Source organism: Saccostrea echinata, unplaced genomic scaffold (genome assembly GCF_033153115.1).
Source record: "Saccostrea echinata isolate AGI-Se365-2 ecotype Australia unplaced genomic scaffold, CSIRO_AGI_Sech_v1 ptg000029l, whole genome shotgun sequence".
NCBI classification, from domain to species: domain Eukaryota; kingdom Metazoa; phylum Mollusca; class Bivalvia; order Ostreida; family Ostreidae; genus Saccostrea; species Saccostrea echinata.
In genome coordinates, this window is record NW_026889778.1 from 36,276,456 (window position 1) to 36,304,367 (window position 27,912).

At 35.3% G+C, this 27,912-nt stretch overlaps 1 protein-coding gene across 1 annotated transcript in view; it reads left to right on the forward strand.

The window, feature by feature from the left end:
* Positions 1-25,731, forward strand: part of LOC133195253 (cytochrome P450 1A2-like) — a 37,310-nt gene extending 11,579 nt beyond the window's left edge. Inside the window, exons 3-12 of the mRNA XM_061331108.1 lie at positions 14,265-14,394; positions 15,514-15,779; positions 17,229-17,356; positions 22,500-22,737; positions 22,972-23,055; positions 23,265-23,474; positions 23,651-23,780; positions 24,148-24,413; positions 24,871-24,998; positions 25,503-25,731. Of these exons, the coding sequence (XP_061187092.1) occupies positions 14,265-14,394; positions 15,514-15,779; positions 17,229-17,356; positions 22,500-22,737; positions 22,972-23,055; positions 23,265-23,474; positions 23,651-23,780; positions 24,148-24,413; positions 24,871-24,998; positions 25,503-25,731 (1,809 nt within the window). The remainder of the gene's footprint in view (positions 1-14,264; positions 14,395-15,513; positions 15,780-17,228; positions 17,357-22,499; positions 22,738-22,971; positions 23,056-23,264; positions 23,475-23,650; positions 23,781-24,147; positions 24,414-24,870; positions 24,999-25,502) is intronic.
* Positions 25,732-27,912: the final 2,181 nt, after the last annotated feature.

Sequence of the window (27,912 nt, forward strand, 5' to 3'; positions counted from 1 at the left end):
AAGGATAAGTGTCGGTTCCAGGAGTCACTATTTTTCCATTGACACTGAGATCGATTTCCGTAAACAAAGAATGGAAGATATTATTCACCGGGGCGCAAGTACTGCCAGCTCCAGTCAGATTACTACCATCATCTTTGGTAAATTTACACACTATTTGAACATACGTTTGAGATAAATCCAGATATTGATCTCCTTGTCCATTAATTTCAAATTCAATAGGAGCCGTATCCGAATCTAGAGTACTGGAAATGGGGTAATATTCTTCCCATTTGGAGTCTTCTAAAGCAATATTAGTCGGGGGGACTTGGAACAATTGTAAATTGTTCATCCCACACGCACAGGAATCTGGTTGCAACATGATGTGTCTACTAGGATTGATTTTTCACAAATGAAGGTCAATATCGCTCGACTCCCCTATTTATAGTGTCAATCAAAGATATCTAAACCCCTTTTTCTCTTCTTAGGACCTCCTCGGGCTAACACAGGTGTCTTTTTTCTTCTTTTCTTACCTAGATTCAATCTTTGTTTCAGGGCTTGTACTCCGTGAGTTTTAACAGCGTCTTTTAAAGATCTCTTATTTTCTAACACATCTAACCCCGTTCTAGCAGCAGCAGTCAAGGCATGTTTAGCTCCCGTTTTCAGTAAATCTCTAACAACTCCTCTGCCTCTCTGCCGTCTTCTTCTTTTTCTTCTCCCTTTACCTTTTTGACCTTTCTTATTCATCTTTTTAAAAGCTAAACCTCTTCCTCTATTGAGAGCAAATAAGCCTGTATTTTTAACGGCATTGAGTCCATGAGTTAAAAGAGCATTTTTGATATTTTTCCTTTTTTTTAATCACATCCGCTCCTATTTTAGCTCCGGCAATCAAGGCTTGATTACGACCCATTTTGACTAGATCTTTAAGAAATCCTCGACCTCTTTGTCGCCGGCCTGAGCCTAATTGGACAGCTTCTTTTAAAGTCATCCCTATAGGTAAGTTCGGTACCATTCCCGAAAGGAAGTCTAAAAAATTTCTTCCTTTTTGAAATTTCAAATGACTGGCTAATAGCTCTAATGGTGGAAGAAATGGAAATGGAAATCCAGAGATAATTCCAGGTATACCGTGTCCTTTTTGACGTAATAAACCTTTATGATAGACAAACTGTCCGTGTCCTCTTTGTGTCAATAATCCGGGATGATACTGCATGTTTCATGACTCGTGTCAGACTGACCTAAATGCACTCAAGTGACTCCTTTTATACCCCACCTGTCTTAAGGTTGAATACAATACAGACAGCATACCAGACAAGTCATCACTCCCAATAGGATGTAACAAAAAAGATGTACACTCATCTCAGTACACTTTTCTGAAATGAAGTTTCACAACCGATTTTCCATTTAAAAAGGACATGAGAGTCCCTGAAGGAGTCATGATATGAATCTCAATGCTATCGAAATGTTTTTTACTCAGTTTCAAATATTCCGCTCTAACGGGTTCCCATTTAGCTTGTTTTTTATCTTCCAGATTGAGTGTACAAGGAACCACTCTTAATAATTTCAAGGCATTGGATCCTACCGTCTGGGGTTCAATCAAGTCACAATACAAGTACATGGATTTCAGATTTTCATATAAATCTACGGTATTGTTGTCCATGTAACTAACGTTGATCCATTTGGTGTCTGTATCGTTCTGAAGCATCACCTTCTTACTTTCTATTCCTAGCTTATAATTATAAGCTAAGGCTGTGGGGAAACGAATGCAAAAGGGATATTTTTTAAGTTCTCTCCCCATAAACTGATACATCACTTTATCATATTTGTCATAATATGTTAATTTCATGGCATTCTCTTTTTTAGAATCACCTAAAAACTTCCATAATTTTTTCAAAGTTCTTTCCAGTCCAAGACTGATTTCAGCTGTTAAAGCCATGGGATGAATGTAAGGCCCCGGTCTAAAGTGAATTCGTCTAATTTCCATCTTCTGGTCTGTATTTATGAGATTAGCAAATTCAGTATGGGCCCATTCTAACAGTACAGGACATTGGCTTAATGGCATCGCATCTATGGTTTTCATTTTAAATCTTTCCCATTTAAACACATTAGGTTCTTGGATTTTTGGAGCATAAAACTGAGGAAGCAGGATGTCAAAATAAGCTTCCTCTTCTGTGATGTTTTTCAATGATATGGGATACATCAATTCTGTTAAAGCCACTTCCCATTGTCCATCTGTTAAATCTACTGTTTGTGGTAATAAGGTTTTAAATTGAGCAGTCGTATTACTCGGAAAAGATTGCATGGACCCATCACTGGCTAAAGTCATGTAAAAACTACTGCTCTCGGCAATGTTCAGTGAGATACTGAGACAAAATAACTTAGGACCCTTCTATTTATAACAACCATTTTTTTATTTGTTTTTTTTAATTTTATTTGACATATTATTACGCTTCTTCTTCTTCGGATCTGTAAGGAATCACGGTCTCAAAGCACTGGCCCTCTTCGTTTTCCAAGCTATCTTTAATCTGGGAAAAAGGAATACGACAATACAGGTACTCTGTAGGACAGTAATAGCTAGGAATCATCAGTCCATCTTTTTGTTGGTTCCAGAACAAATCACGAAGACAGTGTTCTATATTCCAACACCATTCACCTTCAGCCAGAACCACACGAGTCTGGAATTTACAACGACCTAGGATCAACCATTTGTACTGTTGATAATGATGGTATATTTTTACCCTCACCTTAGATCCTTTAGGATGCAAGAATTTCTGTCTTTTTTCCAACCACATATCTTGAGTATATGTTCCTGCATGATTTTCAAAATAATCTAGGATTGCTCCTATTTTAGTTTTCATCCAGGGTCCCTGCATGTAAATACATCCAAATAAACTCTCACAATACCAACGATACTGCATATTTTTTTTTTTTTTTTTTGCGTCTGACTTTTAGACTTGACTTTTTCAGAATGAATAATTTTTTTTTGGTCATACCTCTTTATATAACCTTATCCAATCTATTTTTAGTATCTCAGGAAAAAAAAAACCCAACAACATTTTTTTTAATGATTTATTTCCTTCATATCTACATAATGGACAGAGTCTGTAGCAAGTCTTGACAAAGTTCTCGACACATTTCCCACAGCAAGGATACTGTCGGCATTGTTGACACTTCCATCTCCCCTCCGTATTTTCCTCCCAGCAGGTCAGGCATTTCTTTAAAGCTCTCTTTCTCGTTACTTTGACCCATAAGGGTACCATATTCTCTGCCCCGTACTTCCATGTGAAATATTTAACACACCAGTTACATCCACAGGTCTCCATAGAAGAGGGATCATCCACAAACCAGTGAGGAAAAGACATTTCACAATGCTCGCAAATTTGATAAGTTCTGTGATGCCATCCGGGATAATCATACACCGTAAATGTACGCACATGAATCATCTCCCTATCACAGTAATGACAGTAATACTTTTCTACGTCAAACAAATACATCAGTCTCCACGTAAAAATCATGATTGAGCGCAGTGTACTCAAAGCTAAGCTTTATATACCTTTTATTTATAGGGGTGGTGTGCAAAAATGTGTTGGACCTACGTTTTTTTTTTTTTTTTACTGAGATACTACTGTGTACGTTTTATTTACGTTATGCTGAGTCAGTCAATACACAGGTAATACACAATCTTGGCAGAGATTCAAGTCAGTCAAGCTAACCATTGTGACGTCATTGTCACAAAAATGTTATACACAGTTGAAGAGAGAGAGAAAAAATAAGACATTTTTTTTCTAGGTTTTTTTTTTAATTCACAATAACATTAAAGTAACAAACATGGAATACTTTGGCATAATTCTTTTTTAATAGGAAAAGTTCTCCTCATGTACAAATATTCTGTTTCACAAGCACAGTCCATGATGTCGTATCCTTCTTTGAGCACTTTATTTACATAATCTTTGATACAATCTCGGACTTCTTCCATCCATTTCCCTTGAATCCAGGTCCTTTCTGGTACCTCTGTTTTGTGAGCGAAAACATATTTTACTTTCCATTTGAATTCCTGATACTGGGGTCGCCATGGCCCTAATAATACTATTATAAGTTGTCCACATTCATGGTCCGGTAATTTGATTCTCTTATACAGGTACACATCATTGACTCCTGTTTCTCCCGGATTCTTATCCATGAAGTCTTGGATACATTCATCTTTATTTTTCATCCATTCTCCTTTTTTAGTGGAACTTGTATGCTCTTGCATTTTGCAACGATACTCTGAGCTTTAAAAATCCATGTTGCTCTGTCCTCAGTCAGATCAGAAATGAATTTTTTGTTGTTTCCCCATTTTATATATACTCTGTGATGTATCTATTTTTTTTTTAGACATTAACCCTGTGCATTGGTGGTCTTCTTAGGGGTAGGTGTATGATGCATCACCGTAGGACTAGGCATGATATAACCCACTGAAGAACTGACACATACCATCCAATTTTCTCGATTATGATCGTGTAAAGCTAACATGACCACACTGGTGACGATAAGAGATACACAGATAAATAATCGTGCGAAATAAACGATTTCTTCTCGAGTAATAATCTCTCCACAAAATTTCCAATGAGGAGTTATTTGATGAGATCCGTTTTGGGAATCCATGAATCGAAACTAGGGGGATATCCTTTCCACCGAACTTTGACTTCTTGAATGATTTTTTTCCCTACGCGTCGCTTTTTATACCCCAAGATTTCCTCCACTTCGTACACGTCGTCTTTTTTAATGATCTTTTGTAATTCTTTTTCGTAAAAAGTCCCTTCTAATTCCTCTCCGTTATAATCTTGCACTCAATACACGTAAGGATACCTTCCAGGAACTCTTTTAGAAATGGTAAACAGTTCTGTGGTCTAGTTAGGTAAATATCCTTTTTCAAATGTGCGTTTGGCTTTACTGATGCGTATCTGATCTCCTTCTTTAAACTGAGGTTTAAGAAACTGTTTTCGATTAGATTTCCCATATAAAGTTTTCCAGACTTTTAACACATTAGAACCATTCACTTGAACTGGTGCTCTTTTGATACTCCGATGATAGGTATGATTGTAAGCATACACTAAATCTGGTAAAACTTCTAAATACCGTCTGGTTTTATGACGAGTAAAATAACGCCACATGCGTGCTTTGAGTGTACGCTGAAATCGTTCCACGATACTGGCTTTAGTGTCCGTATTACGAGTGGTAAAAAAAAAAGAATGGATTTAAAAGCTTGTAAGAATTCCCGATTGGTAAATTCTTTTCCTTGATCCGATTGAATGCGGACGGGACGTCGACCGTCTTGTTGAAAAATCTCTTGTAATCCTCGAATCATTTCTTTTCCTGTTTTCTGTTTTAAAGGCACTACCCAGGCATATTTAGATAAGACGTCAATGGCACATAATAAAAACGTATATCCATCATTATGTTTCTTTAAACTGGACACATCTGCTAAATCTAATTGCCATTGTTCATCTATATCTGTCACTCTAGTCTGTTGTCTCCGGAATTTTCTTTGAATGGGTTTATGTAAGGTATAAGTATCTTGCTCTTTTAACCATTCTCGAATCTTTTTCAGGGAAATTCCTAAAGGTTTGACCTGACCATACAAAGCTTGTATTCCTCCGTACCCTCTTTTAGGATCATAATAAATCTCTTTTAAAATATCTTCTACTTGTTTCTTTTTCATATTTTAGGCAATGAAAGCCAATTTTCGTCGATTTGTCCTAATTTCTTTTCTTCTTCGAGTTTGGCTTTTAATTCCTTTCGAGCTCTAAAGGGACTATATCTGGATCCTACCCTTGTCCCTACAGGGGTTGAAATGGGTTTTTTAATGACGGTTCCTCTCTCTTCTATAGGTCTACTCACTGGAGTGTCAAAAAAGGAAGAAAATCCACTATCGTCTATTTCGTGACTTTTAGGAGTACTGATTTTTCCAGGTCTCTGCATGGCTTTTATAAGGTTTCCATTGCTCACGTATTCCAGAGGAGTACGCGTCTCTTTTAAAGCTTGAGCAAATTGTTCTAATCCTGTAGGAACCGGATGATTTTTACGAGACTGAGATCTCATACTATCAGCCATTAATTCCACAATGTTAGAATCGGGAATTTTTTGACCTCGATAACTAATTTCACCTCCTTTATTCCAAGTTAACACTTTAGGGTTTTTCTTTAAATGATTTAATAATAATCCTGCTTTTCTTTTCATGTTTTGATTCACTGTTTCAAGGATTTCATCTTCAATTTCAGCTGCTGGTAATGCTGCTGCTGCTGCTGCTGCTGGGGGTGGAGCTGCTCCTGCTGGAGCTGCTGCCGGAATTTTCAGTTTAGAAATAGGCTCCTGTCTAGCTTGTTGTAAATAATTCCTATATCGATGAAGTTCCTGGCCAAAGAAAGCGACTTTCTCTTCTGGGGTTAAATCTTCACGTCTTGTAATCTCGTCCAATTCCTGACCTAAACTGATGGTTGATTGAAATTCCGGAGGTTTGGGTAATTTTGCCTTGAGATCATTTAATAAGACTTCAGGAACTAACACCATTTTACGACTCATTTTTTTCTTCTTCTTGATGACTTTATAGACGGATTGACCGGCACCCAACAATAAAGGTGCTGCTGAGATTAAAAGGGGTAAAATGTTTCCTCCTTTTTGTTGAACTAATAAAGCTCGTCGTTTCTGGACAGATTGAGGTTTGACCAGTCTCCTGAAGATGTGTTTCTTAGGAGCTAGTTTTCGTTTATGAGCCGAACTAAGAGGTAACACTCCTTTTAATAGGTTGTACACGATCTCGCAGATTTTGAGAATACAATCTCCAGAACAATGTTTTAAAATACCCGTCTTTATTGAAGAGGAATAGTGAGGGTCAGATAACACTCTTAAAAGAGGCCAATGAGGTTTTAATCGTGTAGAACAACAAGTCCTTCTTTTCTTCTTCTTCTTAGCCATCATGGGGTTAAAATGAGGACATGTCCCAGGTTTCTCCCCTTTTTATACTCTCAAGGAGGAGCATACATATCGTGTTTGTCCTTCTCGTGTTTGTCTCTATTTTCTGGGTGACGTAGATTTTGGAACAATATCGGCATTTATATCTCATTCCTTTAGGAAGTTGAGGTGTAGAAGCGGTCAGAGGTTGAAAGCGTGCTATTTTAGGAGTGTGAATGGTTACTTTAATTCTAGGAGTGTGAATGGGTACTTTAATTCTAGGAGAGGGAATTCCCACATTGACTTGAGGAAACATTTCTAAATCGCTAGCTCTTTGACTGCCTATGGGTCCCATAGGACGATCCATTCTCATTTCAGCTTGTTTTTTTAATAACTCCCCAATAGTTTTTTGTCTTTGTTCTTTATAATACTGATTGATTTCGTTTTTTTTAACTTTCAGGCATTGCTTTACGTTGAGCTGGAGTTTTTGGAGTAGTTTTTTCTTTCTACCACCAGGGGCTTTTCTTTGAGCAGCAGCAGGTTTTCTCTTTTGAGGTTTTTTCTTAGGAGGTTTTCTCTTCTTTCTGGTCTTTTGAGCTGCTCCTCCTACTTGGACCATCCAATCTGGAAACACTCTTTGTTTCTTATTATCGACTCGCACTACCACACTTTTTAAACGACGAACACGTCGTTTCTTAGGTGCATTCCATTTAAATAAATGACGAATAATGACTCCGCCTAGAAATCCGGCTCCTCTGCGTTTTAAAATGGCATTTTTTCTGTCTTGATCACTCGCCGACTTATCGGCTATGATACTTAAATCTTGACGATGATTATTAATAAACTTTTGAGTCTGTTTATTGATAGGTAAGACCCCACGTATCAAATTTCGAGCTCCCATAGCAAACCAATTCAATAAGGCTTTACGCCCTAATTCGATTAAATGGGCTCGCTTGGCAGGATCTCGCTCCCGCTGTAAACGTCGTAACGTTTTCACTAATTTACTCTTGGCTGAGAGAGGTCGACCCATGACGACTGTATAATGATAAATGACAAGTTTAATGTTGGTACATTTTTATTTATACTCTTGTGGCATGTGTATAGTTAACAATTCAAACAATCGACTTCTCAATCTGCATTCGTCTGGGGTCTGTGGATTCAAGTCAACCAGGATATACCCGTGAGGAACACTGGTGGCTTCTTGATAAGCTGACATCAAATGAGGTAAGGCTAACTGTCGACTCAAGACACTGATTTGAGATTTGTCTCTGGGATTTTTAAACAACACTAAATAATGAGCATTCAAACTAATGGTGCGATGCTGTGGTGCCCGATCAAATAAATTCTGAGTGATGTAAATCACACTGGTATTCCGATGATGCGCTTTACGGGTAAACCAATCCACGATCGATTCGATGGCTTTTCCTCCTATTATGTCGTCAAAAATGAGTAAGTGAGGAATAGTTAAATTGGCCACTAATTTCTCATCGTCTCTTGGAATATTTCGAATGAAGGAGACCTGATCTGTTAAAGAAGTATAAGCAGGTTGCCATTCCCGATAACACCAGACAATTTTTTGTGGCATGGGGGTAATCCAATGTAAATTTTCCACTAAATTTTTAACAAATTCCGTTTTCCCCGATTTAAAAGGTCCTGCTACCACCATGGTAAATTCGTGTTTTAATTGAAAAGACGGGAGTGTCTCGTCAGGTTGCATGATGATAAATGAAGAGAAAAATAGGTTTTCAATCCTTTTTATTCATAGTTAACACAGAAATATACGTTGGGTTCTCTTCACATCGGCTCGACAGATGGGGCAATACCGGAAGGTGGGAGCACATAATGAACAGCAACATACGTGTCCACAAGGGAGTTAAGCAATTTGTAATTCTCCCTCTAAACAAATGTGACATTTTCCTGTTGCCTGAATCTCTGTAGAGGTTTGGTCTAGTAGAGGTTTGATATGAGGTGAAGGTTTGTATCCCACCCAGAGTAAATGGTTAATGAATACATTCATCACCCACTCACGTCCTTTATAGGTATTGATGTAAGGACAATTAGGGTCCCAATAAGCATGTTCTACATAAGGGTCGTCTGTAAGTTCCCAGTTGGTGAAAGTCATACCACAATGAAAACAGATGGTCTTATCACCCACTCCCCTGTAATAAAATCCGGCTTTGGCTAGGTTGGGTAATAATCCTTTTAAAAACTCGGGCCATCCATCTTTAAAGGTAGCTTCTCTCTTTAAGAGCAGAATAGTTAGGGTAAACAGGAAGCCCATCTGGCTCTCCTAGAATGAACAGCCATGACTGAAGTGTTAAAATATTTTGCCCCCCTTTTATAACCCTTCATTTTTTAGGGTTTTCCCCAATGATAACAACACATTTTGAAATACAGTATGTTTTTAATAACCATAGGGTAAAGTATTATAATCTTCCATTAATTGTCTCTTATCATAGACAATTCTATATTGTTTTTCTAAAGGTACTGTCTTGACTTCATGTTGACGAGTCCTCTGTATTTTGTAAGGATTCGAGACTTGGGTTTCATCAATTTCTTTCTTGAGCATTTTTTCTAATGTATCTGGTGACACGATATTGGAAGCCCGATAATTAAGAGTCAATCCTTTGACTTTACACAAGGAATTTCCCTTGCCTGTGAGGTAAGCATAATTTTTGGGGCCTCCTGTCCGTATCGAAATAAAGGACCCGATTTCCTAAAGGTTGTAAAGTCTCGTAGAGGTGTAATCGGGCATGAGCGGTAGTGAAACAGGCCAGTACCACGTTTCCGAAGGGACACTCTTCTACAAATTCCTGTTTCTCTTGATAATTCACCGGCATCATGTCCGATTCTGGCTGCTCTTTATTTTCTAAGAGTTCTAGCCCTTTGATGTCAATAGTCGAATCTTGTAAGAGTTGCTGTAATTCCTCTTCTTCGGTCAAGTATCGAGTTTTAGGTAATAACAGGCGTTGAGCGAATTTTCCCCACAAGCAATTTAAAAAGAGTTTGGCTATCGTTCTCCGCACCGGATTTTTTTCTATACTTAACAGGCCCATTCTAATCCCTTCTCTTTCTATTACTTTACGAATGTAATCTAGTTTTTGTTCCTCCGTCTGACAATCAGGTGGGAATCCAGAAGCTTCCTGTTTGATCTTTAAGAAGGTATCGATGTAAGATCTGAATAAATCTTTACTGCTTTCTGGAAAATGCCAAACCTCGTAAATCCGCTCTAAAATATATCCCATGTCTAAGGCTTTATGTAATTCTGTAGTCACCCGAGTACCTGTAAGACTGCGTTCCTGGTCTGTGTGTTGACATCGATGTTTAGAAGTAGAGTCCTGTCGTTCCGCACAGGTTCGACATAATGGAAATAATAACTTGCCTCCCGTGCGATAAGGTAAAACGGGATGATAAAGGCCTCGGGGTGGTTAGACCCGACAGTGAATGAGACCGAAATAAGTTCTCAAGTCCTGGAATTGGTCTGTTATGATCTGAGGATGACCTAGGGGAAAAAGTCTGTGTTTTAATACGTAAGGGTATAAGGAACAGACGTCCACGTATCTCATGTCCCCCTCCTCACAATACAATCTTGTAGCATTGGTCCGGCCTCCGTACAGAGCTTCTCGGGGGTTCAAAGGATCTGGAATGTCCAGGTCTCGTACATAATTCTGTAATGCCACCTCTCTTTGTACTTGTTGATCGAAATCGTGTTCCGAGATACTATGTACGGAGTACCCCATTTCCTCTAAGACCGTATTCCTCCTTAAAGTTTCCTCGTGTAATTCCTGGTAAGTAAATTGTGTCAGGTGAGGATGAGTTTCGGTCTGTAAATTCGGATAGCAAGTAGGGCATCCGTGCCAATAGCATCCGTAAAATTCGTAGATGGTACGAGTAGCTTCCTGGTATCCATCTACAGTATAAGTTCCGATCTTGACTTCTCCTCCGTTTCTAGCATGTCGTATGTTTAATCCGTTCTGGTGACTCATCCAGGTTAGCCACTGACAGGCTTTGGCGGAATATTGACGCGCAGGCTGAAACCCCATGTTCGGAATGATGGCAATGGTATCTTCAGGCATGAATCCTCGACGGTAACCTAAATTGGCCGCACTGGCAAAAGTGATGGATTCCTGGAAGGGGTCTACATTGACCAAGGTCTTGAGAGTGGCTCGAAACTGAGCACAACATCGTCGTAAAATATCGACGTCTGAAATACAATAGTCTAAAAATTCCTTCTGGAAATTAAACACTTTTCCGGCTTGTTTTTCGTACCATTGGTAAAAAGCCTGTCGTCCACTTATAGACATGTCGTCCGGATTGTAAAAAGCCGCCGGTGAATAAGGGCCCACATAATTCTGGTTCTGTTCTGTATTAAAAAAGTGAGGGAAATACACTTTTTTCAGTTCGGTGAATCCGAAAGCAGAGGGCATTTTGGACAGAGCAAAAGGTAAAAAATTATAATAGTCGATGAATTTCAATCCGCAGATTTGCATGGATAAGATTTTACTGCCGTTCATGATGACTGTAGGCTTCATGCAGGCGGAATGTAACAGGTAATTTAAAATGAACTGTCCGTCATATCCTTTGAAATTGTGGGCAATGATGATAGCCTCGTCGTGTAATAAGGCGGAATTCTTATTTCCTGTGTCGGGTTGTAATAACCTGTCCATGAAGTGTTTTAAGGTATCTGGGCCTTTAAACACGTGTTGACGGGGTCCCATGTGTCGACAGTGAGGACAGGGATCTCGTATGGGTAAGTGTCCGCAATGTTGACGTACCCGGTGTGCCACACATAAATTAGGGACGTGGATGCCGTTTTCCTGTGTACATTCGAAATCGAAATAAATATAAAACTGTAATGTCTCTTTGCCTTTCTTTTTCTTTTTCTCAGGCTTCAGTTGAACGTAGCACTGATGATCCGTGTCTACAGTTTTCTTACAGATCTTACATTGTTTCCGTCCTCCGCAATGATGATGAGGGGGTAATTTTTTAGGCATCCATTTCTTACAATGCTCGCATCGTCCCATTAAACTGCATACCGTTGTGGCCGTATTCTTACTGTGAGGTTGTAAATGGTTTTCGTAGCAAGTTCTGCTCTGAAAAAATCCCTGGCATTGACTACATTGAATGTGGCTCCCGTCTGGAGGGCAGGGCGTGTCTGTTAAACAAAAGGAACATCGGTATAAACACTTGGTACGATGCTCTGTAATGTTCCTGTAGCCCACATCGCAATGATCACAATAGTATTGATTGCCCGTTACACCTGGCATAGATAAAATAGCATCGTAATGATGGTCGTCTAACAAAATGTTTAAACAAGTTCCATCTCCGCAGCCTTTGTACAGGGGCTCCAAACTGAGTTTAGAGGAGGTGGACTTGAACTGAAATATTTTCAGTCGATAGCGAGGGGCTAACACCTGTTGTAATTTTCCCCATTCTTCGGGTCCACAAGGCTGATGAATATCACAGCCGGCTTGTTCCATGAGAGCTATAGCTTCATTTTTCTGGTATAATGACTGAGAATCTCCTAACCTCATGTTCCATAATTTTTCCCATTCAACTAAACTCTCTGGATTTTCCGGTTTATGACTGTGTAACCGGGTGACTACAATGGCTCTAGCTAAACAAAATTTATCCCAGGGATTGTCGATCTCAACGATGGATCGTTTATTCTTTTTAAAACTCTCCTTATTGACCATCAGGTGTTTGGTATTATGTCCACCACTGCCTTCTGGATATTTGACATGAAACATGTCGAATTCCATAGACCCGTCTCCCAGTTTAAAATCTTTCTTAGATTGTTGCACGGCTTCTATTTTGTTTAAATGTTTACATTGCGTAAACTCGTACCAAATGTCGGAATCCAGAGAAGGGTGGTGAATGTTCAGGCGTACATAATCGTTGGGGTTACACTGCATTTGATATTTGACATTCTGTAGCATGTCTCTAAATAATCGCCGAACAAATCCTCTGTTTTCCTCCTCTGGAAATTCTTTAAAATTCACACTGTAGACATCTTCTTTAGCTTTAAATTTTCTGGAATGCTTAGCTTTATTGAGTCTCACTTGGTAATACTGGGAAATGGTCTTTGACTTCTGGGGTGGTGAATGAGGTGGTGACGAAGACGGAGAGGGTAGTTCTTCTTCTTCAGGTAGATTCATTAAAACTTGTAGGTGTTGAGCTCGGTTGGCTTTGGCTCTCTTTAATCTTTCCATTAATCTTGCATTTTTTTCCCTGAGAACTAATTCTCTGGTTCTCTGTCGAGAAATAATTCTTTCTAATCCTTTCTCCCGTTTTTTCCATCTCATAAGTTGTTGTGCATGTAACAATCGTTTCAAGGTACTATCAAAATTCATCTTGATAGATCTGAAAACAAAATGAGCTGAAAGTCGAAGAAAAGCTGTATTTATAGAGTGTATGACGTCACAATGCATAGGTAGCTCGCTGATCCAAGACTAAGTATTGAGACGTACACAGTACGTACAAAAGGGTATATAAAGCAGAGCTGGAAATTTTAGGATCAGTCTTAGTGGGCACTAGGTACTAGACAGACGTAGAAATATGGCAGAGGAAAATTCCATGAATTCACCTGCAACCTTACCAGAGACACAAGATAGTATTGAAGGAAATGAAAGAAGTTTGATATGTGATATCTTAGATCAAATGACCATGATAATGCAGGAAATTGATAATAAAATACGTATGTTTAGAGAAGTGGTGATGCATGAGCTTCGTGAGTTTAGAGAAGAATTGAGGAATGAGATTCGTAATCTAGGAATGGAGGCAGACCAGGGAAAAATCCCCATTACTGTGAACAACAAGAGGAAACTTCCTGCTACTACAACCCAGACGGAGAAGAAACAGCCCCTGAAACTCCAGAAGAAAAAGTAATTATGTACACATTTTTTTGGAATAAATCATCTTACACACTTTACTGTGTTATTGTTTTTTCCGTTTTCAGAAAAAAGAGAGAGAGAGGCTTGCTCTGAATGACACATGACGTCACAATGCATACCGAGCTGTGATTTGAATCGATGCCAAGTTTGTGTATTGCCTATGTATTGACTGACTCAGCACAAACGTAGATTAAACGTTCCCCCCTTTTGCTTGGGTTTTTCCAGGGTGTATACTAGATTGAATCGGCAAGGGAACAAAAAAAGTGCACTCAGTTGACCCAGCCATCCAGGATCTGGGGGGACAAAAAGTGCACTCAGTTGACCAAGCCATCAACGCTGCTTATACTACTTTTCTTTACAGCAAAGAAACTATTTTTTAAAATAAGTAAAGAAACTTTATTTGTTATGAATAACCAACTTTTATAAACCCAATAAACTAGTAATATATTATCAATGCATTCTTTTTAGAAAGAAGAATGCGAAGAAAAGGGAATATATCATACTATGAAGGAAATAATGGAAGAAGAAGACAAGAGCGGGAAACCCTGGTTCACAGAAGTAAATCTGGCAGCATTATTACTGAATCTTGATACAGCCAGTAAGTGTTAAAAGACATTTAATATTTTTATGGTTAATAAGTAACCTGTCCCCTAATATAATTCAGCTTGATTGTGAACTTTCAAAAAAAATTGCCATGTAAATATATACAGGTCATAGGTGCAATTTCAAATATTCACATCCACTAAATATTATTTCCTTTGTTTCTTACAAAAACCATGGTTGTTAATCAGTCAGTAAACGCCGCTGAGCAAGCCACCTGTATTGATTTCTTGAGTAGCGGCAGTTCCATCAATGAAACACACAATAATGTACATTTCAATAATACAATATTTAACATACATAATCATATTTTACATGATTATCTATACAAATGTCAATATAAACAATAAAATGTCTTTCATTGGTTGTTACTAGAGGAATTAACGTTGCATCTATCAAAAAAAAAAAAAAAAAAAAAAAAACATTACCGGCTTACGCGGGTTATGCATTTTTTCTGCAACAGCTGCAACATTAATCCCCGTTCTAACAACTAAAGGCATTTTATTGTTTAAATGTTCTGCTGCTCAGCATGAACATTTGGAAAATGTATTAACCGACAGAGCGCATGCTTTATTACACAAGTTAGAGCTAAGAGAGAGAGAGAGAGAGAGTATAAAAGGGGTGAATAAAACGAGACATAAAGGACAAAAAAAAAAAACAAAAAAAAAAAAAACAAAAACAACAACAAAAACAAAAACTGATCAAACGATTACCGTATAAGCTGAACAGAATACTAGTATAAAAGAAACAAGTGATTTCCCCCCTATAGCTATGTTTTTATTAAGACCTATGTATATGGACTTTTTTTTATACATCAAACCAAGAGCCTTGACTAACATTCTTTTAAAAAGAAAAACAAAATGTTCGATTTGCTTGAATAAGAAATTAAAAGAAGTTTACCGAAGCACGTATTTTATTGAATTTTTATGCTTCTACCATGACAACTCATAGATGGCAATTTGGCAATGTTTCATGATTTCATTTCTATTTTCTGGTAATAAAATTGCAATAATTATGGACGTGGAAAAGGTTGCCGGGTGGGTAGAAAATTTAAAATATTTGAAGTTCACACGAACGTAGAAATAAAGCGACTTTTACAGTTCTCGCGTTATTACAGGTTTCCTGACAACTAGGGGAACACTATTGTCAGTAGTACATATACTTGCTAAGAGACCAGAACTTCAGAAAACACTACAAAAAGAAGTGGACGATGTCATAGGAACCGATCGGGAACCTAGACTGTCTGACAGAGAGAATTGTCCTACGCTCGAGGCCGTTATCTTGGAAACTTTGCGATACATTTCTCACTTACCAGTCTTCCTTTTTCACTCAAGCTCCGATTCTTTGACAATTGGTGATTATACAATAGATAAAAAGACAGTGGTAAGAAGATTTTGTATGACGTGTTATGGGTTAATCTTATATCATTTTTTAAAAAAATATGAGTGAATTACTGTTACATTGATTTCGTAAAATAAATTGTGTATTTTACATTATCCACAGTATTAAAAATTTAATATACATGTAGTTACAAATACAAAGAAAATGCTGTAAAACACTGAAATATATGGACTTCAGAATTCGAATGGTAATGTATCTGATAAATTTTCAAGAACTCAAGATATCTTCATTGCGTAAAGATTGATGCAAAGATTTAGGTTTTGTAAACTTTAAGTTGTAAAAATTACTTTTTAATATAAACTGTTATAGCTTAATTTAAACTGCGAGGGTCATTCTAAAATACATACGTAGACAATGTCGCTATAAATCATGTTATTATTAAGAGTAACACGTTTTGATATGTAAAAACATTTATTTTGTCAATGCGTAAAGTTTCATTCCATTTGATGAAATGGAACTCATTTTTCTTTATTTTAAAATCATCATGTTTTGTCACCACTGAGCACTGTTCACAATATTGTAACGTCAAAAACATCGTTCTGAAAGTTTCTCAACCCCTTCTTCATTTCTAAAAGGATCTGTAGTGCATACCCATTCATCAAAATAGTCTCCATATTATTTGACACTTAAATTTGCTAACAATTATTCGAGGAGCATATACTTACCTGTAGTTTGTCAGTGTTCTCGGTGTTGTACGGCTCTTCGGATCAAGTTACTGTTATAATGATAAATTTATTATATACCCCTTTACAACTAGCAAAATATAATAAAAGGAAAGTTTATGGATCAATTACATAACTTTTCTACATTAAACAAACCATTTTGTTAGGGAACTTTTTGATGTTCGAGAATAAAAACGCCATTTATCTGTGTACTACGTCATCAGTTTCAGAGAGGGGTGATATGGATTCAGAAAACCACCGTGTGGTGATCCGGAACGTCGGATCACACCGTCACGTGATTGCATAAATTCAACAATAAAACTGAGTGACAAACAGATGGGTATATAATAAAGCATTGTATCGCTTCCTGCTGCCGCGTGACGTCCTACGACGTCATCTTTTTGCGCTTTTTTTCAGTGGGGACTATTTGTCTTCTGAAATTGATTTCATTTCAACTAGTCAATATATTACATCACAATTCAGTATGTGAAATGATGTAACAATACTATTATAGTATTAGCGCTATTATTTGAGATATGACTAAAGAAATTATACAGTATTTTGTTACTGAATTATTCAATTATAATGACCGTGCTCCGGCACCCCATTTTCGTTATCGTCAACGATATTTTTTTCTAAATATTTGTTTGATTCAAATTATTTTTATTGTTAAAATATGTCTACCAACTTTGATTATAATATTTCGTCAAATAAAAAATTATGACAGAAGTCTGAGTATTTTTGAATGACTCTCGTATACTTCTTACAGATTATTCCAAATGGATGGACAATACACCACAGTGAAAAATACTGGGAGGATCCTTTCACCTTTAGACACGAACGATTTCTAGACAGCGAAGGTCAATTACTGGCCGCTACTCATCCTATCAGGAAGAGGTACATGTATTTTCAGGAAGAAGCACAGAACTCTGGGAATATGATCATTAGTCTAAATCTGCCATCCGATCCCGATCAATTATTATATATTCACACGTATTGAGTAGAATGTTAAAATTGACTTTCTTTTGTTTGAACAGTTCTGAAAATATACTAGATGTTAAGCAATAGTACATTGTATTTATTGCCGTTGTTTGAGATTCGTAATTAACTACAAATCTACTCTGCAAAACATGTATAAACTGTACTCTGAAACTACAGTTCAGACTTTAAATATAGTCAGACTAGTGAGGTATGAGTTTATGAATGTTTTTCCCCATTATTCATTATTCTCAAATTGTATATGGCAGTACATTCGTAATAAATGCTTTCTGAAAGATAACAAAATGAGACGCATAATAACAGTATATGAACCTAGTTTCTAAATAACTTTGAATTTAAATTAAACCTTTCATTTTAAAGACAAGCTTGTATAAAATGTTCAATATTTCATCTCAAGGAAACAGTGCATGTTATATTTCACAATAAAATATTCTTCAAAATAAGTTCCTTAATTTAATATGAATACAGTTTACTCTAGACTTTGTTTTAATCCAGGTTGGTAGCATTTGGATTAGGCAAAAGAAGTTGTATCGGAGAAGTATTTGCAAAATCCCGTATCTTCCTTTTCTTATCTACTTTAATGCAAACAATAACGATAGCTGAACCTGGAGGAAAACCCTTAACAGACTTCGATCCAAGGGAGATGATTCCAGGAATTGTCTTACAAGCACAACCATTCGAAGTTCGATTTTTACTGCGAAATAATGAGTGACCTCGTAAATTTCATAGTGGGAAATATACGATAAATTGTAAAACATTATAAATACACGCTTTGAAAATATCAAAAGATTAACCATATAATTGTCTGATCTATACATGTACATACAGCAAACAGCATAGAAGCAATTACATGAATCGTGTTTTTGTTGTTTTTGTGTTGTGTGTTTTTATTTCTTTGTTAATATTATTAGACAAATTTAAGTATCTTTAAAAACAAGATTTTGTACTTTACCTACAATAAAAGCATGTTTTTTTTTTATGGTGTAGTGACTATTGTTTCATATTGCACTATCAGTACCCTTTGCGAAAACAGTTGATTCAAAATTGATAAATACTATAACACTATACCCTAAGAATTAAGTCTTAAGATCACTGATTTTTTTCTTCTGTGTCACTTCACCTTCCGGACGAAGTTTGTATTTATATATACCAAGTATTTTCAGTAGTCCGGACGTTTCATCAAGCGTCCGGATAAAAGAGGCGCGACTGTATGACTTGAGTACAATCTGATTTACAAGGTTCGAACATACTGATTTTCATTCACTTGCATGACTAGGATTTTCTTATGGACAAGGCAAGTTTGGAAGCTTGACAGTGTCGCCTATTGAAGTAATTATTTTTAAATTATTCTATGAGTGACGTTGCAGTGAATGAGACTGAAAGTTTAAAGTGTGTTTGATTTATTTGATACATTTTGTAGAGGTTGAAAAAAGAAATTATAACGAAATACAACATGCAAAAGTACTATTCGTCAAAGCATTTATTGCAAGTATATGAGTATGATTACAAAATTATTTTACTTCGTCTCACGTTTTAAGACAGATCAAATGATAATAATAACATAAACGTGGTGATGAGACAACCATGTTTAATTTCTAAATTGGTTTCAACAGGATTAAAACAAGGTTGTGAAAAATGGTACAATAATCTATCATGCTTTGTAGAACCTTGATGTACAGTACAAGCCGTACAAATATTAATAGTCGCCATCAACGTGGCGCAGTGGTTAGAGGGTTTGTTCTAGAATCGCTGAGGAAGGATTTGATCCTAACGTCGCGGGTTAGAATCCCACTGGAGACCAGTCCTTCGTACGAGACCGTATTAAATGAGGTTCCTTGTCGCAGTAGATAATGACACGAAGAAGATCTCTCACTACTCAAAGGCCATAGGTGCCGAGTATAGGTCAAAATTTGCAGCCCTCCACCGGCAAGCGCTGGCGTCTCAATATGAATGGAAAAATTCTCAAAGGGACATTTAACAAACAAACAAACAAATGTTAATAAATTAAGACTCATCTATATGTAATAGATTTATGAGATGCACTGAGTGTTTTTAAGGTACATGTACAGTGAAGTGACAACTATATTCACTTATATGTGACAATGTTCATGAAAACCGATAAGTCTCAGTTGACGAAAATGTAAGATTACTTCCGAGTCAATATAAGTTTATTACAAAATAAATTCTCATTTAAGGACAGATAATACAAACAAACTGTTATGAAAAATCTTGAAAATAACAACTGAAATCATGTTTATATAAGTAAAATGAATAAGTTTAACCGCATAGATTTTTATTTTTCATTCAAAAGTTTCACAATAAATGGATTTTAAGTGACAAAAAGTTGTATAGATTAATAAGGTTGGTTGCAGAAAGGTGGAATTTTAAGCATCGTAGAAACTTTACGTTTTCTTAATATTTTAGAAATTTATTATTCTATTCATTTACAACCAAAATAAGTCAAAAAATATATATCTATCCAGACATCCATTTTTTAATTTGTATCATCTGTCCTTAATTATATAATTTTCTCGTCAGAACTATTTATTTTTAGGTTCTTTAAAACGAAATATTTTCTGCTTATAATGAAATTCTTTTTGTAAAGAGGCCTTTTCGTTTAATGATGAAATAATATAACTTGCAAAAATTTTCAAGGTCTAGTCGTTATATATATAACGTGTAAATGTAGTTTATATAATATGCAGTAAAATTATCATTAAATAATTTGTATGTCAATATAAGGGTAACTTAATAATTGTACTCATGTGTACACATGTATGCCATTAGGTGGTAAAATATAAAGTGTGTCACTCCTGAGCAAAGCGTTAATATGATTATATGCATATGACCGAAAGATCACATAACATATTGGTGGCTTTAAGATTATAGGTATGTCACTTGATCAAATTGAATATAACATACATTAAGCATTGCCTGATATTTAAGAAAATGGTTACATTTTTAAACATTTATTGGGATATAAATATTGGTATGTCACGTGATCAAATTTACATTGTACAATAAAGGTCTTCGGGGATACCAACCCGTATTTGTTTTAAAAGGATACCTTATTTCCTATATTTTCTTAATGGCTGATTTATAACGAATATTTGTGTATTTAAGTTTTAAACCTATGAAATGTTTTATTTTTTCAAACCTCAACGATATAAATTGAATGAACGCTTCAATCACTTATGACGTCACTGTGGAATTAATTCGATCGTTTATGATTAACAATTAACTTCCGTGACAAAACTTTTCCTATACAATATAAATACGCAGTGTTACATACAGGAAAAAAATGCAAATGTAAATATTCTCCTTTGAATCAATATGCTCATGAAACTTTGATAGTCAGAATGTTTATGATCGCAGGTAATGAATTGAAACTTAAGGAAGAAAACAGAAGAAAGTGGGGTAATCGAGAACCGAAGAAACCAATGCGTTCTCTCTATCGACTTCGTTGTCATTTAGAGTAAAAGATAAGATTTTCTTTTTGTTAAATATCAAATAATTCTCTAATTCTGCATATACACATTGTACTGAATAATTAAAGTTTAAACAGTTGACCTATATATACCTCTGTGAAAACTTTGGTTTAAGGCCTATACACAAGAAAAAAATGTTTCTTTAATTCATAAGCCATTAATTATTTATTAATCCTGTTAATGGCGTTTCAGCTAATAACTATTTTACATTGAAAGTAAATAAAGAGAACAAATTTCTTTCCGATGGCATCACTAGCTAGGTAACATGTTTGAGAATTGTGATGTTACAAATACATATTGGTATTCCGCAATGCGAGTTTTAATTTTGTGTAAGGTCTTTTTTAAAAATAAAAACGGTGTTCTCGATGGTGAGCCAACAGGACCTGTGGAATGGTCATTACGAAGGGCATAAAGAATACTTAATGATTTTCCTCCAAAAATTTTTGGCATTGACCAAAAACACACAAGTTGTCCTAATTATTTAACAAAATTACAAGATTTTTGCGTAAGCACAAAAAGATAAAACTCTTTTCTATATTTGTCATAATTCGGTCAAGTGACAAAAATATTCATAAGACAACGAACAGTCAGTCACCTTTTTAGGGTCATTGAAAAGTGTGTCATTTGTAGGAAACATTTATAAAAACAACGAATTGGCAAAGCGAAAACAGCCGTCGTTTCAATCAGCGATCAGCAGTTTTTCCACATAGCTAATGCTAGCAAAAAAGGTAAGTAGATAAGTTTGATTTTTAGTAGTTCTTATCCAAAACTGGAACTACTTTCACATTGTATGTACCGATTAATAAAGTTCGAATAATTCTTCTCAAGTCATAGAGTCCCATTATATGCACAAAATTGTAGACCTCTACAATGTAAAATTAATTCGACCTGACAAGACTGTAGCTCTTCTGGTGTATATTTATGATATAGAAAGATCTATCTTAGTATAGTTTAGTTGTGTAGAAGCCTAAACAGACCAAAAGTTAGGAGGAGAAACGTTTTAAAAGAATTCAAATAAATTACTAATTTTCTTAACCATGGCAATACAATTTGTCAAAATCGAACATCTATACGCAAAATTATGTATGTTAGTGTAGTCTACCTTGCGAATTGATTCTGGGTCGGATTGGCACGTAATTCGACTTCAACAAAAATGACAGGCAAATTTTTGAATGGAAATCGAGGCCCAAGAGAGCTATTTATATCAGTTTTGGAGCATATATTGTTGCATATATCAAGTATTAATAATACATTCACCTTCGGAACACGTAGGTAGCAACATTTTAGATAACAACTTAATAAAAATACGGAGATATTCAGTAACCCTTGAATCTTTGCGCTATTATTATTCACGCTTTGAAAGTATTGAACTGTAGCTTTCTGGACGTCCATCTCATTTTCTAGACAGACCAGTGAGCTACAGAACTTTAGCTAAGAAAAAGGAACATTTTTAAGCTTTTCAGTGCAACATTATTTTTTATTCTAGATTATGAGCTAGGACAAGGTCTGGACTCGCGTAAAACAATTTTTATGGAAAAGGCTGATATTTGCATTATGCTGGAGTACCTTCTTTTTGTTTTAATCTTAATTTTGTGTGGAGTCATCGTCATCAGAAGCTCTATTAAGAATACTGATGGACAGCCGCCAGGACCAAATGGATGGCCTTTAGTAGGAATAGTGTTTGACGTTGAGATTCCAAAATTACATTTAAAACTATATGAATGGACACAAAAGTATGGTGATGTTTTCCAATTTAAAATATTAAACAAGAATTTTCTCTGTATAAATTCAGTAGAAGTACTGAGAGAAACGTTTCTCAAAGAACCAAATGCAACCATAACTGCTGATCGAACACCAACATTTGTTGGAAAATACATTCTTCATGACTATGGCGATATAGGGTCCTCGTCACCCAACGTGCGGTGGACAAAACGTAGGAAACTTTCTTATCAGCTATTTAATGCATATGGAAAAGGTCTGGGGTGTTTAGAAAGTATCATATTGAAGAATCTACAAACCTTCAAGGAAAGGATAAGGAACATTGATGAGGAGAACGTAGATCCAGTAGATATGGTCGATGAGTTTATTTTCAATTCAATTGAAGTGCTAGTAAGTTGTTGAAAATTAAACATTTGAAGAATTCAATGATATAATTATTTTTTAAGTATTTAATGATTTTCTTCTCTCTTTTACAGAATAATTATTTTTAATATCTCTAATTATGCATAATCATTTCTTAAAGGAAATGAAAAGCACATTATTTAACAAGTGTATCGAAAAAAAACTTATCAAAATACCTCGTTTTCTTTATTTAATAGTTAATTGGACGCAGTTTTGGTAAGGAGGGTCACTTGCAGCAACTTTTAAAGAAACAAAATAACCTAGCAAATCAACTCGCCATTCCAGGGATCGATTCATTGTATGGAATATTTCCTTTTCTGCGATTTCTGCCTCTCCCAATGTCTCTTGCAATTCGAGAACTTCAGAGGACACAACAATGTATTTTGGATCTGTTAGAAAAACTATCGGTACAGTCCATTTTACTTGAAGCACGGTAGCTTGATAATGATGTTTTTATTAGATGTAGATATGTAAATCTGCATGGCAAGTAAGATTTGTGCCAAGTATTCAATTGATATACAACAATTTATTTTGACAACAGTAATCATTAAACATTTAATTTATTATTTTTTGGTCCTAATAGAAAGAAGAATGCAAAGAAAAGGGAATGTACCACACTATGAAAGAGGTCATGAAAGAAGAAGACGAGAATGGGGAGAGATGGTTTACGAAAGAGAACTTGGAGGCATTGATTTTGAACCTTGTTGCTGCCAGTATGTAATGAATACATTTTTCTTTTATAAAAACATGGACAAGATATACAGTAAAAAAAAAAAAAAAGAAAAAGATATTCTGGTCTCCAACTGTTACGTAGAAAAATACAAGATTATCATCAGTGTAAAAATATTTTATTTATTTATTCCATTATTTTGTGAAAAAAATGTTTAGTTCAAACCATGTTTGGATAAGGGAAAATATACAAAATGTTTATTAACCTATTTCATCACTACATTTCTCTACACTAAATAACTGTTTTCTTGATAATCTCAAATGCAGGTAAATATTGCTTAATAACATATATTCTTTTATTCATTAAGGAAAATCATCTACAATTAATTTTATTCCTTATTTCTATTTAAGGTTATCTTACTACAAGAGGTACACTTCTGTCAATGCTACATATTCTAGCTAAAAGACCCGACCTACAGCAAGCTCTCCAAAACGAAGTAGACATTGTGATCGGGTTTGACCGGGAGCCAAGGCTCGCTGACAGAGAAAAATGTCCAATGATTGAGGCCGTAGTCTTAGAGACATTGCGGTACATTTCTCACCTTCCTCTACTATTACCCCACTCATGCTCACAATCAACCACAATTGGTGGATACAACATACAGAAAAACAATGTAGTTAGTATACCTTTTTCATAGCATTACAATGTTTTTGGCCTTCTTTCCCTTTTATCTGTCAAAATGTATAATTCTCGCGACTAGCTCAAATACCTTTTTTCCAAACCCGTTGAAGAAACCTTAGAGAGATTTAAATTGCTATCTCTTACCAAAGAAATCATTTTTCGGCGGTTGTCTTTCTTCCATTCCTACAGGATTTTTTCCCAAATGCAATAGTGATATTCTTTAGGAATAAAAGATTGAAAAATTTCCAAAGTGCACACAAAAACACATGTGGAGAGTTTTTTTTTTCTCTCTTTAATCTGCTATCTTAAAATGTTACTTACCTTGTGTTCCTTACGTATTTTCTACTAAATATATGACAAATTGTTCCCAAATTTTGTTTTAGTAGTGCTCTTAAGTCTGAAATTGAGACCATTGAAATTGATATTTCGTTTTGTATCAAAACATTGAACAGATTTTTGCAAACAGTTGGACATTACATCACAGTGAAAGATATTGGAAAGAACCATTTTGTTTCGTACCTGAGCGCTTTTTGGATTCTGATGGTCAATTGTTACCTGCCTTTCACCCAGTCAGGAAGAGGTATTATATACTTAGTTATTTGGATCTATCTACAAAAGTATACAGCTGAGACTAATATATGTGGTAAATATCTATGATTAAGTGTACATCTGCAGTTTGAAAGTCTGAGGTAGAGTGGAAGGCAGTTATTTCTAACAAAACGGTTATTTTATCAAAAGAATTTCAAACGCTAACAGTAATCTCTGCAAATCAGTGAAATACAGGTACTGGTAATATACACGCGTCTTTTTATATATTAAAAGAAAGTAATAAGAAACAAATTTTGAAGGAGATGTCAGTTTACTTTTGCATGAATGGTTTAAAAGAGTGAAATTGTCGTAACTCTTAAAAATCCCTACAAAATATTTCATTTTAAGACATTTTTTTCCGTTAACGAACTTTTGGGAAATTTAAAATGTAATTAATTAATCACAAGGATGTATAATGTACAAGAACAATGTTTATCACTGGTGATTCTAGAACATTCAATTCGTCGTAATTTCAATTGTTGTTCATATTTTCTAGGCTTGCAGTGTTTGGATTTGGAAAGAGGAGTTGTATAGGAGAAGTATTTGCAAAATCCCGTATTTTCCTCTTTTTATCTACTCTGTTACAAACAACAACGATTGCAGAACCTAAAGACAAGGCCTTACTTGATTTTGACCCCAAACAAATGATCACTGGATTAGTTCTGCAACCCAAATCCTTCGAAGTGCGGTTTTTATTGCGATCAAAATCGAATGTGTCCAGCTGATACTGTGAACGAATTTAAAAATACTGTAGATTCCCAAATATACGCGTGGAATTAATTATCGTGTAATTTCGCGAGAAGCACCACTTGCGAAATAAAATTACTCGCTTTTATTTTTGTGGTGCTGAAATCAATAAAATCTCTTGATCAACTGTCCATTAGCAAATTATTATTCTCGTGATTTGACGTTGAAGAGCCCATTCGCGATAATAAGTACTCGCGAGAAATAAGGAATCTACAGTATGTAGTAAAAAACAGAAAACCAGAAAATTAGAAAACTGTCGGATAAGTATATTTAGGGTTCTTTAAACAAAGAAAAGGGATTACTTTTAAGGTGAAAAATGATTGCAATGAAATTGCAAAGTACTTTTCTTTATCTAGTTATAAAAGTACGAAATATTAGGCTCAAGATCATCAACGCCATTCCATTGCTTGAATGAGTTACATGTATTATAAGAACTCTTTTTTAGAAAAAATATTAAGAAATTGTATATATTACGATAAATATTCCTTGTAAACTTTAAATAAACATATACTCTTGAATTCCACATGCATAATTTAAATGAACAAAGTTACAAAACATATCTTTGTTTATATCTTCTTATCGCAGGTATTTGAAAAAAGTGTCTTTTTAAGAACCTTTCACTATTATTTATTGTTGATTGATGTGTAAATTATAAACTGTACGCTCAAGCAGTGGTATTTAGACATAAACAAATATCTAAGTAATTGGCACATTTTATATTTGTTTAATCTCTCTCTGTAAAAAAAAAATCTGTTTTCGTGTAAAATACAATGCTTTAGAGCTACATGTATGAAACAATATAAGCCTTATACATTGATCATGTAGGCAGTACATATGCCAACATATTTATAAATTAAACATATTAAAGTATGTCACTCGTCAGCTTTTTAGAAAAGTTCAGTCAGAACCTTTAACTTCAAAACTGCTTGTTACAATTCAATCTTTATAACATATTTAAATTAAACAATGCAAATTATTCAGCATTCAATTAAAAAATTCCTCATAAAGAAGAAAGATTTATGAGGAATTACAGGGACGTAGCTTGACTTTGAATTCTAGTGAGGCAAAACCATGCATAGCAGCAAGTGGGAAGCTATATATGATATATGATGATACTACATATTGTAAAAGAATTTAAGAGTTAATAAATATGTTTACTGAAACTTTTAAGACATTTTAAAAAGATGAAAATGCATCTTATTAAACTTTGTTTTTATTTCTTTAAAACTTAAATTCACCATTATATAACTGCTTAAATGTTAAGAGAAATGCCATTAATTTTACGTAATTTCTGCAATGTATTCTTGATTATGTGAAGAGGTGGTGGTGGTGAAAAATCTGGTGAGGAAATTGCCTCATTGCCACAATGGAAGCTACGCCCCTGGACTATTTCTTGTGGTGGAAGGATATTTAGAAGAAAATTCTTCAAATCTACACATTTGTTCAAAGGATGACTGCACTTAACGCCTGTTTTTGGGTCTTTTTCGGTTGCTTCTGTTGTTTTCATATCTAAACCTTATTTCACTTTTGTATGTTTATGAAAGAAAACTGTCAATTTGGAACCACATTTATATCTTAAAATGATTTTAGACTGTGATGCAATAAAATGATTCAATGTTTTTGTCCTTAATGCTTTCCAAATATAGTGATTTTACACTTACCTGCCCTTGGTTGAACATTAGATATGCATGAGAGGTGGAGCTAACATTGTAAGAATGGGTCTAAAATTAGACTTGATAAATAACAATGACATGTTTGGAAAAACGAATGTGATCACTCTTTCCAATCTCCCTCTCCATTCTATATGGCACAAATACACTTCTGACAAAGGTCTCAAAACGAAATTAACAATATGGGCACATCAATGTAATTAAAGCAGATTTTATATCAATGCCAGATGACTTAACGTGTTCGAACACAGTGTCCTAGTTAGCACAAAACATGCTACCTTATAAGTCACGTGACGGAATTTAGTATTCACAAAGTTACTTGAGGTAAGAAATCACGTGGTGAATTATAATATTCAACATGTCACAATCCTTGGTTACAACACAGAGAGCGAATGTAAGAAGAAGCATTTTTTTTTTTTTAACCATGAGCGCATGTTTGTCTTTTAATCTCCTTTTGATACATTATTATTTATGCAAATATACAACTAC